The 12,775-nt window shown below is 42.9% G+C and overlaps 2 protein-coding genes across 2 annotated transcripts; both read right to left on the reverse strand.

The window, feature by feature from the left end:
* Positions 1-1,394: 1,394 nt before the first annotated feature.
* On the reverse strand, positions 1,395-9,384 carry LOC147300892 (E3 SUMO-protein ligase ZBED1-like). Its single transcript, XM_086282264.1, has 3 exons — positions 9,381-9,384; positions 2,045-3,014; positions 1,395-1,773 (listed from the first exon to the last, which is right to left on the reverse strand). Exons 1-3 carry the CDS (start codon positions 9,382-9,384, stop codon positions 1,395-1,397), a joined length of 1,353 nt encoding a protein of 450 aa, XP_086138390.1.
* Positions 9,385-9,440: 56 nt separating this feature from the next.
* LOC147300893 (uncharacterized) lies at positions 9,441-11,228 on the reverse strand. The gene has a single exon (XM_086282366.1). It carries the CDS (start codon positions 11,226-11,228, stop codon positions 9,441-9,443), a length of 1,788 nt encoding a protein of 595 aa, XP_086138492.1.
* Between the last annotated feature and the right edge of the window lie 1,547 nt (positions 11,229-12,775).

Raw genomic sequence — 12,775 nt, forward strand, 5'->3', positions numbered from 1 at the left:
GACTGCGAACTGCTCTTCCTGGGATCTTCCTTTCCAACGTACGCTCACTCAGGAATGAGATGGACGAGCTGGCCCTGATGAGAAGCATGAACAGAGACGTTGCCTCCTCCTGTGTCTTGTGTTTTACGGAGTCGTGGCTCTGTGAGGACATCCCGGACAGCGCGCTCAAGCTGGAGGGCTTTCATCTGCTGCGCGCGGACCGGCAGGCCTCTCTCTCTGGTAAGACCACAGGTGGACGTGTCTGCTTCTACATTAATAGTGGCTGGTGCACAGATGTAACAGTGATTGCTCAGCACTGCTCTTCCTCTCTGGAATACCTTTTTATTCAAGGCAAACCGTTTTATTCTCCGCGGGAGTTTGCTTCATTCATCTTGGCCGCTGTTTACATCCCGCCAGATGCGGATGCGCAGGCAGCTCAGTGCGCACTCGCGGAGCAGATACTGCACATGGAGCGGACATTCCCGGACTCTCTCATCATTGCTCTTGGGGACTTTTACAACACCCCCCTCCTCACCCCACACAAAAGAGGATTTCACACCACCTCCTCCCACCACAACCCTTCATATTCATGAAGCAGATGCGAGGAAGCAGTTTAAGAGTCTGAATGCTCGGAAAGCTCCCGGCCCAGACGGTGTGTCTCGTCTACTGGACGCAGCCGGAGGGTTCACTTGGTTGTTTGCTCTCAATAGAAGCTGAGCGCGTCTCCGTGTCTGTGCTGGTAAACGATACTGAGTCCCAGTGCTCAGTAAACTGTACACCTGACCGTTATTCTCCCACTGAATCCGGTGTGTCCACGGTCCAACACGTGCTCAACACGATGGTGCTGACCGGTGCCCAAACACACCAGAACACCAAATAAGTAAAATAACACAAACACGAACTTCTCCATGGCTCGTCGGGATGGCAACTGCTCCAAAAGTGACACATGAAATAGGCTGACATTTGAGTTTGACACGGGAGGTGAGGGGGTGTTTTGAATATGCTTGACTCCGTCACGAGGTTGCGCACAGCATCACCGGCAAGGGGGCTTGGTTTGAGAGGTTTTTGGCATCTGTGATGTGATTTACAACCATCCACCCATGTACAGCAAGAAGCCGCACTCACAACCGTGGGCATCAGCAAGTTGGTGAAATTTAAACAAAACAAAACAGCATTCCATCTGAAACTCTCTTATTGTACCCAAAATACAAATTTTAGTGATTACATGTGGCTTCATTAATTATGTTCAAACGGATGAATACATAACGCAAGTAATAACTTTATGATCAGTCAGTGAATGAAGGAGCTCAAGAGTGCAAATATAGTTGCAATAAAGTGACAAATATGCCCTTTTATGTCAAACAAAGACCGAAATAAGTGGCATCAGTGTGAGGATGAGAATGAGCGATCCAACCTCACACTGCAGATATCAGGGCAAAGCACAGTGGGGGGGTTGCAGTCTTCTTGGCTGGACCTTCTTCTGCAGTGTGTGATCTTCTAGGAGAGTCTTCATGCAGCATGCCTGCCAGTGTGGTCCACACTGCTTCTCTGTCAGTCTTGGGCACACTGCGTAGGTCTTTAAAACGTGGGTCCAGTGCAGTTGCGATCTGGAGCCATGCATAGTTGGTATGTTCCTGGCGGGAAGCAAGGTCTTCCTTAAACTTCTCTTTAAACCTCACCACATATGCAGGGTCCTCATCAGTTACTTCCATGACACGGCGCAGGTGGCAGAAGGCTGGTAGAACTACAGAGCAGGAGACGTAGGCCTCTCCTCCCAGCAGTTCAGTCACATATCTGCAGTGGAATACACACACACACACACACACACACACACACACACACACACACACACACACACACACACACACACACACACACACACAGAGAGAGAGAGAGATAAGACAGCAAATTAAAAAAAGCTTTTTAATACTAGGTAATATTAATAAAATATTTGATTTCATTTATTTTTTAAATAAGACATTTTCATAATAACAAAACTGATTTAAGATGTATGTTTGATACATTTAATCTAAACCTACAATTATGGTCACAATGACAGGCTCACCTGCAGGGCTCTAGAAGTGTCTCCAGTCTCTGGAGTTTGTCCCACTCTGGAGGCGTCAGGAGGACAAGTTTATGCTTTTGTTTATCCAGAGTCGCGGTTACTGCAGTTTGGTTGCGGATCAAGCGCTTCACCATCTCCAGCGTGGAGTTCCAGCGCGTAGGCACGTCCTGGGCCAACGGCTCCTGCTTGCGCCCCAGTGACACCTGCTCTGCGTTCAGCTCTGCTGTGTTTGCTGGGCTGTGCTTAAAATGGCCAACAATTTTGCGGCATTTGGCCAGCGCAGTGACAAAGCCACTGTCTGCGAGACTCACTGTGATGCATCTCTGTAGAATGTGCGCGGTACACGGCATGTGATTGAATGGCATGATGCGAGCCGCGGCGATCATATTGCGCGCACTGTCCGTGCCTACTGTTGTCACCTTCTCCTCAATTCTCCACCTGCGAGCAACAGTCTGGAACTGCTCTGCACAAGCCTCCGCAAAGTGCCGCTCTTCCGTTTTCATTATAGTCAGCGCAAAGGATGTCAGACCCCAGGCTTCAGTGATTAAATGCGCAGTAACTCCCAGGTAATTGTCATTACTCAATGATGTCCAGTGGTCTCCTGTCAGAGCCACGCATTCTGTGTGAACTAAAGCCTCTTCTTTTTTCTTTTTCTCCGTTTCATACAGTTCGTGGATTCGAATTGTTATTGTGCTTCTCGCTGGGGGCTTGTAGGACGCGTCCTGAGATGCAACCTTTAAAACATCCGCAAAGCCCTTGTCCTCCACAATGCTTAGCGGTCTGCAGTCCTTTGCTATCCATTTGGCTATATTGTCGGTCAGTTTGTCCAAAGAAGACTTACCGAGTGGCCTGCGTTCACTAAGAGTGGTCTGACGCAGGCCGGGTGAAGCTGCTGCCCCGACAAACGCTCTGGTTGTGGCGCTGTCACTTGGTGTTCGCTCGCTCTGTGGTAGAGTATCACTTCCTGTTCCTGCTCAAACACAGTGGTGTTTCTGAGTAGCTTATTTGCTTAGCGATTTAATTAACAACTTTTAAATACATTCTTCTTTCATAGTATAATCTTCACGTGCTTCCTCCGAAGCACACTTTCTGTGTACTCACTACCTAATTTATAGCCAAAGTATTCACTCACTGTCTCTGTACTGTCTCGCTAGCCTAGCTTAGCTCGTAGCCGACTCATTAGCACCATGGCTACTTCACCTGTCCCTCCTGCACTTTCTTGCTCATTGTGTCAGATGTTTAGTTACTCCTCGGCCTCCTTTAGCAGTAATGATATCTGTAACAAATGTAGCATATTTGCAGCTCTGGAGGCCAGGATTACTGAATTGGAGACTCGGCTTCGCACCCTTCATTCACCCGCAGCTAGCCAGGCCCCTGTAGCTGGTGCAGCCGAAAATAGCGTAGGCCCCGCTAGCTGTTCCCCGGCAGGTCCCAAGCAGCTGGGGAATCAGGGCGGCTGGGTGACGGTGAGGAGGAAGCATAGTCCTAAACAGAAGCCCCAGGTACACCACCAACCCGTTCATGTGTCTAACCGTTTTTCCCCACTCGGCGACACACCCGCCGGGGGTCAAACTCTGGTAATTGGCGATTCTGTTCTCAGACATGTGAAGCTAGAGACACCGGCAACCATAGTCAATTGTCTTCCAGGGGCCAGAGCAGGCGACATTGAAGGAAATTTAAAACTGCTGGCTAAGGGTAAACGTAAATTTAGTAAAATCATAATTCACGTCGGCAGTAATGACACCCGGTTACGCCAATCGGAGGTCACTAAAATCAATATTGAATCGGTGTGCAACTTTGCCAAAACAATGTCGGACTCTGTAGTTTTCTCTGGTCCCCTCCCCAATCAGACCAGGAGTGACATGTTTAGCCGCATGTTCTCCTTAAATTGCTGGCTGTCTGAGTGGTGTCCCAGAAACGATGTGGGCTTCATAGATAATTGGCAAACCTTCTGGAGGAAACCTGGTCTTGTTAGGAGAGACGGCATCCATCCCACTTTGGATGGAGCAGCTCTCATTTCTAGAAATATGGACAAATTTATTAAACCCCCCAAAATATGACTATCCAGAGTTGGGACCAGGAAGCAGAGTTGCAGTCTTACACGCTTCTCTGCAGCTTCTCTCCTCCTGCTACCCCCCCAAAAACCCATCTCCATAGAGACTGTGTCAGCTCCCAAACAGACAAAAAACAAACTAAAAACCAGCAACAAACAACTTAAACATAAACAATCACAAAGAAAGAACAATACAGTATCCACATCTGAACCAAAGAGTAAAACAGTGAAATGTGGATTATTAAATATTAGGTCTCTCTCCTCCAAGTCTCTGTTAGTACATGACTTAATAATTGATCAACAAATTGATTTACTCTGCCTTACAGAAACCTGGTTGCAGCAGGATGATTATGTTAGTTTAAATGAATCAACACCCCCGAGCCATTCTAACTACCAGAAATCTCGAAGCACAGGCCGAGGGGGCGGTGTGGCAGCAATTTTTCACACCAGCCTATTAATTAATGAAAGACCAAGACAGACTTTTAATTCATTTGAAAGCCTGATGCTTAACATTGTCCACCCCAGCTGTGAAACTCAGAAACCAGTCTTACTTGTTATCATCTATCGTCCACCTGGGCCTTACACAGAGTTTCTGTCTGATTTCTCAGACTTTATATCTAATTTAGTTCTGAGCTCAGATAAAATAATTATTGTGGGTGATTTTAACATCCATGTAGATGCTAAAAATGACAGCCTCAACATGGCATTTAATCTGTTATTAGACTCAATTGGTTTCTCTCAAAATGTAAAAGAACCCACCCACCACTTTAATCACACTCTAGATCTTGTTTTAACATATGGCATCGAACCTGAACATTTAACAGTGTTTCCTGAAAACCCTCTCCTGTCTGATCATTTCCTGATAACATTTACTTTTACAATAATTGATTACACAGCGGTGAAGAGTAGACTTTATCAAAGTAGATGTCTTTCTGAAAGCACTGTAACTAAGTTTAAGAATATAATCCACCCACTGTTATCATCTCCAATGCCCTGTACCAACACAGAGCAAAGCAGCTATCTGAACGCTACCCCAACAGAGGTCGATTATCTTGTTAATAATTTCACCTCCTCACTACGTACGACTCTGGATACTGTAGCTCCTGTGAAAACTAAGGCCTCAAATCAGAAGTACCTGACTCCGTGGTATAATTCTGAAACACGTACCCTAAAGCAGATGACTCGTAATCTGGAGAGGAAATGGCGTGTCACAAATCCAGAGGATCATCATTTAGCCTGGAGAAATAGTTTGCTGCTTTATAAGAAAGCCCTCCGCAAAGCCAGAACATCTTACTATTCATCACTGATTGAAGAAAATAAGAACAACCCTAGGTTTCTCTTCAGCACTGTAGCCAGGCTGACAAAAAGTCAGAGCTCTTTTGAGCCAACCATCCCTTTAACGTTAACTAGTAATGACTTCATGAACTTCTTCACAAATAAAATTTTTATCATTAGAGAAAAAATTACCAATAATCATCCCACAGATGTAATATTATCTACAGCTACTCTTAGTACCATTGATATTAAGTTAGACTCTTTTTCTCCAATTGATCTTTCTGAGTTAACTTCAATAATTACTTCCTCCAAACCATCAACGTGTCTTTTAGACCCCATTCCTACAAAACTGCTCAAAGAAGTCCTGCCATTAATTAATTCTTCGATCTTAAATATGATCAACCTATCTCTAATAATCGGCTATGTACCACAGGCCTTCAAGCTGGCTGTAGTTAAACCTTTACTCAAAAAGCCATCTCTAGACCCAGCAGTCTTAGCTAATTATAGGCCAATCTCCAACCTTCCTTTCATATCAAAAATCCTTGAAAGAGTAGTTGTCAAACAGCTAACAGATCATCTGCAGAGGAATGGTTTATTTGAAGAGTTTCAGTCAGGTTTCAGAGCTCAGCACAGCACAGAAACAGCTTTAGTGAAGGTTACAAATGATCTTCTTATGGCCTCTGACAGTGGACTCATCTCTGTGCTTGTCCTGCTAGACCTCAGTGCAGCGTTCGATACTGTTGATCATAATATCCTATTAGAGCGATTAGAACATGCTGTAGGTATTACAAGTACTGCGCTGCAGTGGTTTGTATCATATCTATCTAATAGACTCCAATTCGTGCATGTAAATGGAGAGTCCTCTTCACACACTGAGGTTAATTATGGAGTTCCACAGGGTTCAGTGCTAGGACCAATTCTGTTTACATTATACATGCTTCCCTTAGGCAGTATCATTAGAAGACATAGCATACATTTTCACTGCTATGCAGATGACACCCAGCTCTATCTGTCCATGAAGCCAGATAACACACACCAATTAGTTAAACTGCAGGAATGTCTTAAAGACATAAAGACCTGGATGGCCGCTAACTTTCTGCTTCTTAATTCAGATAAAACTGAGGTTATTGTACTCGGCCCTGAAAATCTTAGAAATATGGTATCTAATCAGATTCTTACTCTGGATGGCATTACCTTGGCCTCCAGTAACGCGGTGAGGAACCTTGGAGTCATTTTTGACCAGGACATGTCCTTCAACGCACATATTAAACAAATATGTAAGACTGCTTTCTTCCATTTGCGCAACATCTCTAAAATTAGAAATATCCTGTCTCAGAGTGACGCTGAAAAACTAGTTCATGCATTTATTACTTCCAGGCTGGACTACTGTAATTCATTATTATCAGGATGTCCAAAAAACTCACTGAAAAGCCTTCAGCTAATCCAAAATGCTGCAGCAAGAGTCCTGACAGGGACTAGAAAGAGAGAGCATATTTCTCCTGTTTTGGCTTCCCTTCATTGGCTTCCTGTTAAATCCAGAATTGAATTCAAAATCCTGCTCCTCACATACAAGGTCTTAAATAATCAGGCCCCATCTTATCTTAATGACCTTGTAGTACCATATCACCCTATTAGAGCGCTCCGCTCTCGCTCTGCAGGCCTACTTGTTGTTCCTAGAGTATTTAAAAGTAGAATGGGAGGGAGAGCCTTCAGTTTTCAGGCCCCTCTTCTGTGGAACCAGCTTCCAGTTTGGATTCGGGAGACAGACACTATCTCTACTTTCAAGATTAGGCTTAAAACTTTCCTTTTTTCTAAAGCATATAGTTAGGGCTGGACCAGGTGACCCTGAATCCTCCCTTTGTTATGCTGCAATAGATGTAGGCTGCCGGGGGATTCCCATGATGCATTGAGTTTTTCCTTTCCAGTCACCTTTCTCACTCACTATGTATTAATAGACCTCTCTGCATTGAATCATATCTGTTAATAACCTCTGTCTCTCTTCCACAGCATGTCTTTATCCTGTCTTCCTTCTCTCACCCCAACCGGTCGCAGCAGATGGCCGCCCCTCCCTGAGCCTGGTTCTGCCGGAGGTTTCTTCCTGTTAAAAGGGAGTTTTTCCTTCCCACTGTCGCCAAAGTGCTTGCTCATAGGGGGTCATATGATTGTTGGGTTTTTCTCTGTATCTATGAAGCGCCTTGAGGCGACTTTTGTTGTGATTTGGCGCTATATAAATAAAATTGAATTGAATTGAATTGAATTGTTTGGCATTAAGGTGGTATTTTAAGGTCGAATTTGAACGGTGAAATTGAAACTCTTTACTACAGTGAGTGCAAATTACAACGCGTTTGTTTATTGTCCCATCTATGTTCTTCTTGTATTTAAATTCCCCATCCAGAAGGCCATCCGCTTCCTGCTTCTCCATTTTCAGTGGCGCGGTAAACAAATCAAGTGGAATTATGGGAGCGACTTATCTGCGTGTTGCGCTAAATAGTTAAATATTCTAACGTAATTAATTCCAAAATTTAATTATCGCAATTAACGCGTTAATTTCGACAGCTATAAATATAATATAATATAATATAATATAATATATCATGTTGCTATTTAATGTTTTTTGTTCGTGTTGCAGCTGCTCTGTGAGCCAAGCTTTCGTTGTCTAAATTCAATGGCAATATATCTCTGCACCACACGATGGCGATAGATTCTCACAGACAGTCTGTGCTCTGCTTCCGCCACCAGTCATCTTTAAATCTTTTTTTTAATTCAATGAAACCTTTATTTAACTGTCCATCTCGCGGCATTACTTAAAAAAAATCATATTTAAATACAAAGAAGATTAAATACATGAACGACAGTAAATTGATAAAATAAGAGCAAATAAATATATTTACAAATGATAGCAACATCAATGGAATAAAAGCATGAACAGCAGCAGAAGGAGAAAGAGGCCTGTATCTACATTATTACTCTGGCAGCTCTCAGTCTCCATACAGACAGGACACGTTGCAGCGTAATTGCAGACAGGTGCGTGGGCCTGAGCTCCGCCCAGGCAGAATGACGAGTGGAAGAAAGCAGCAACACAATAAACATATGTAGCCTTGCGGAGCCGGCCGGGCAGACACCGAGACAGAGTGCAACGATTTTATACGTGACAACACACACAAAAAAACACACACAACAAAAATCAGAATGTGTTTGTGATTTGGATTTTTATTTAAAGGTGAAACCTTTTTTCTTTTCTTGTTTTGCCAGATTAGACATTTTGATTCATTTCATTTAGTTTTTTTGTTTTACTTTGATGCTATAATAGATGTTTTTAAAATGTAGTCATATTTAATACTATATTGCAGGGGTGCCCAATCCCGGTCCTCGAGAGCTACCGTCCTGCAGCTTTTAGATGCATCCCTACTCCAACACAGCTGAATCAAATGGTTTGATTACCTCTTCAGCATGCCATCGTGTTTGGCAAAGGCCTGATAACAAGCCATTCATTTGATTCAGCTGTGTTGGAGTAGGGATGCATCTAAAAGCTGCAGGATAGTAGCTCTCGAGGACTGGGATTGGGCAGCCCTGCTATATTGCATCATGGCAAAACAACAGTCTCCTCAAGCTGCTTTATACTGTAAGGTAAAAACACTACAGTAAAAGCCAGAAAACCCCAACAATCCAATGATCCCCTTTGAGCAAGCACTGGGCGACAGTGGGGAGGAAAAACTCCCTTTAGGAAGAAACCTCCGGCAGAACCAGGCTCAAGAAGGGGCGGCCATCTGCTGCGACCGGTTGGGGGTGGGTGGGCAATCTCAGTCCACGAGGGCCGGTGTCCCTGCAGGTTTTAGATGTGTCCTCGAACCAACACAGCTGATTTAAACGGCTAAATTAGCTCCTCAACATGTCCTGAAGTTCTCCAGAGGCCTGGTAACGAACTAATCATGTGATTCAGGTGTGTTGAGCCAAGGTGAGATCTAAAACCTGCAGGGACACCGGCCCTCGTGGACTGAGAATGCCCACCCATGATATAGGGAGACAAGATGAAGTATACTTCTAATGGCCTATTTTAGCAGTTAATTTTTAACAATCAACTGGTGGTAATCCATCATCAGAATTGAGGAAAGGTGGTGTTGATGGAGACTCTACAGGAGGATTCACTGGGGAAGCCATACCTGCACTTCTGCCAGGGTGTCTTGGACGTACCTGAATAAATGTAGTTTTCCCTGGAAGTGGACGAGGATTAATCTGAGACGGAGTCTCCTCAGAACATCTCCCCATCATGCTTCTATGGTCCAACGATGCCAGCTTTTGTCCTTTCTGTTTTTCTAATTTAAGCTGGAGTTGAGCGTCTTTCACTCTAGATTTTAGATGACCTATCTCTTTTTCTTCATTGGCAGCCTTTTGGATAATCTGGTTCACTGGTCCAATGAGCTCCTCTCTTTGTCGGAATAAAGCGTACTCGGAAGACTTTACCATGTCATTGTACTGCTTTTTAAATGATTCCAGCTCCCGTGTTTTAGCTAGTAAAGCTGCATCTAGATCCTTGCATCTGATACGTAGACAGTTCAGCTGTTTTTCAAGAAACTCCGTTGTTCCAACAAAGGGGGTGCCTTCCACTCCGTCTACGTATTTCTTTTTCAAGTAGTGGAACATATCCCTAAATTCCACCTTTTCTTTTCCTCTCAAGTGACCTTCATGTGGAAATGCCTTTTCAAAGGACAAAACGCACTGGCACAATTCCTCTTGGAAGTAGCGCTCTTTCTTCTCCAGCCAATTCACTTTGGATATAAATCTTTCCCGTTGCTTTTTTGTGGAGCGCAGTTTCTCTTCCAGCGCCACCTTTTCAGCCAGTGCCTGATTGTGTGCCGCTTTTACTTTGTGCCGGTCCACTGCTGTCTTTCTGTGGTTTTCCTGCTCTGTGCTTAGGGCCTTTTTGACGTCTTCAATTTTCTTTTTCAAAGAATCAACTTCGTCTTCAAGCATAGCCTTCATTTTCTTTTCCAAGGCCAGAGCTCTAATATTACTCTGGCATTTCTGCTTGATCGCCATATTCTGGGCCTTTTGGTCGTCTATCACTTTGCCCATTTGACCTTTCTCCTCTGTTAATTCTTTCATGTTTTTAACCATAAATTCATTTTCGTCTTGTAACTGTGTATTATGCCACAAAACACCGTCAATCCAACACTGCGAGGATTGACGTTCTTCCTCGCGTTCCTTAACCGCATTGACGGTCACACCTCTACTATTTTTTACTGCCGTCTGCAGCTTTTCTATTTTGGAGTCATACATGTTGATCACCTCTTCTAACTTCCTGTCTGCAGCATTTGCTTTGTTTTCCAGTTTTTTAGTATTTTCCTGGTAAAACTGCTGCATCTTATTTTTTTCCTCTTTGTGGCGTTTCAATAATAATTCAACAACTTGGCTGTTGTGAAATTGCTGACGTGCCACCTTTTCTTTCTCTGTTTCCAGCAGTCCTTGCAGGACTTGGACTTCGTCCTCGTGTTTTTCTTTAAGCTCAGCCAGAGTTTTCTCCGTCTCTGCGCGGAACTTTACCAGAGCTTCGTGGTCATCTTTTATCGAGTCCAACCTGTCTGCGATGTTTGTCCTGTCATCCAAGACCGAACCCAGCAGCTTATTATTCTGCAAAAGTTCATTGTTTTCTTTTGTTAGATCCTCGATCCGTTTCTTATTGACTGTATGCAGGTTTTTGAAGTAGTCAAGCTCAGTTTTGAGCTTTTCAACCTCGTCGATCATTGGCTGCAGTCTTTGCTCGAACTGTCTGGCATATGTTTCTTTTTCTTTTTCACTTTTTTTAACCATTGTTTTCGAGAAATTAACATTTCTGTCTTTGTTAGCTTTCGAACTCATTTCTGCTTTTTTATGTGCTGTATCACTCCAACAAAACGATAGCTTAATGAATTCCCTTTGACAGCTGTCCTCTATTTATAGACTTGAACATCAAAGGATGAAAGGACTGTCACTATGACATCACCACGTTCTGTGACGTAACAGGGCTTTGGAGCGTGATGTCACGGGGGTGGGCGTGGAAAGGATTTTGGGGGTCTAAACAAAGCGTGTCTTTTTTTTAAAACTTTATTTAACAAACAATGAGTATACAACATACGAACAGATGAAGTATACAACAGAACATGAACACAAAAAGCCAAGGGTGAAAGAAAAAGGTAACAATTATAAGAATACACGCAAAAATTCACATACATATATTGTTGTGAGAGCCTTTTTGTTGGTGCAGTCTGATATTGATTGTATGTGCATGTGCACATCCTTAAAATAATGACAGAAATATGGTGTTTTGTTAGTAAACTTACATTTATGGATAAAAAATTTAGCTAAAAGTATTAAGAAATTTATCATAAAAAACATTTCTCATACTTCTTGGGGAACTTAAAGAAACAGAATAAAACATTTTCCCATCGTAAAGAAAACTCCCTTAAAATATGGACAATAACAAAGCTGCTAAATTCCTTCCAGAATCTCTGTGTAAAAGAACAGTACCAAAAAAGATGTGTCACCGTTTCTGGATGATCCCCACAGAAAGTACAATTAGTATTTATGTCCCTTTTAAATTTGACCATGTAGTGACTGGCTGGATAACATGTATGTCGAATTTTAAAAGAGACTTCTTTCACCTTATTTACAATCAAATATTTATGGGGGACCATCCAGACTGTCTTCCGCTTGATATCTGGAACACTGATTGGAAAATTATATAGTGCAATAAAGTCGTTGTAAGTAAGTAGTTGTCCCTCTTTACTAACCAGCTGAGCCACCAATAGGATCCCATTTTGGAGCCAAGTTTCCAGGAAAAGTGATTTATTTTTCTATAAAATATCTCTGTTGTTCCAGATAAGGTATTTGTGAGGTGAGAAGTTGTGTTTATAAATGAGGGTCCACGCTAAGAGGACCTGCTTATGGAAGGATGAAAGCTTTACAGGGACTTTCTCAACATTGTAATTACAATTTCAAATAAAAGTAAAGCCACCAAAACGAGAGAAAATGTGGTATGGTATAAAGTTCCAGATAGAGGTAGGGTTTTAAGAAAATGTTTGGCCCAATTAATTTTGAAAGTGTTATTTAAAGTAGAAAAGTCTAAGACGTTAAGCCCACCTGATTCGTACTTATTCATCACAACAGTTTTTCTAATATAGTGCGTACGGTTTTTCCATATAAAATTAAAGAGCATACGGTCAATATCTTTACTACTTTTCTTATCCAGATGTAAGGAGAGAGCAGCATATGTTCATCGGGATATCCCTTCAGCTTTAGTAATTAACACTCTACCTTTCAAAGACAAGTCCCTTGTTCCAAGATGGCGCCGCCGCGTATGGATGCCCCGGTGCTTCAGTGCGTTACTTCTGTTTTGTTTTTGTGCATAACTTCTGTGTCTGGGCACT

Source organism: Aulonocara sp. 'chitande type north' Nkhata Bay, linkage group LG23, assembly GCF_057382095.1.
Source record: "Aulonocara sp. 'chitande type north' Nkhata Bay isolate Kocher_YH1m ecotype deep benthic linkage group LG23, A_spYH_male_GT1.1, whole genome shotgun sequence".
NCBI lineage: Eukaryota > Metazoa > Chordata > Actinopteri > Cichliformes > Cichlidae > Aulonocara > Aulonocara sp. 'chitande type north' Nkhata Bay.

What these genes read in the sequence shown, in the direction of transcription:
- LOC147300892 (XM_086282264.1), bottom strand. An exon ending in ACACTTCTAGAGCCCTGCAG is followed by an intron (nt 1,774 to 2,044) that starts GTGAGCCTGTCA and finishes ATTCCACTGCAG; the next exon opens with ATATGTGACTGAACTGCTGG.
- LOC147300893 (XM_086282366.1), bottom strand. Translation starts at nt 11,228, where the DNA reads ATGAGTTCGAAAGCTAACAAAGACAGAAATGTTAATTTCTCGAAAACA.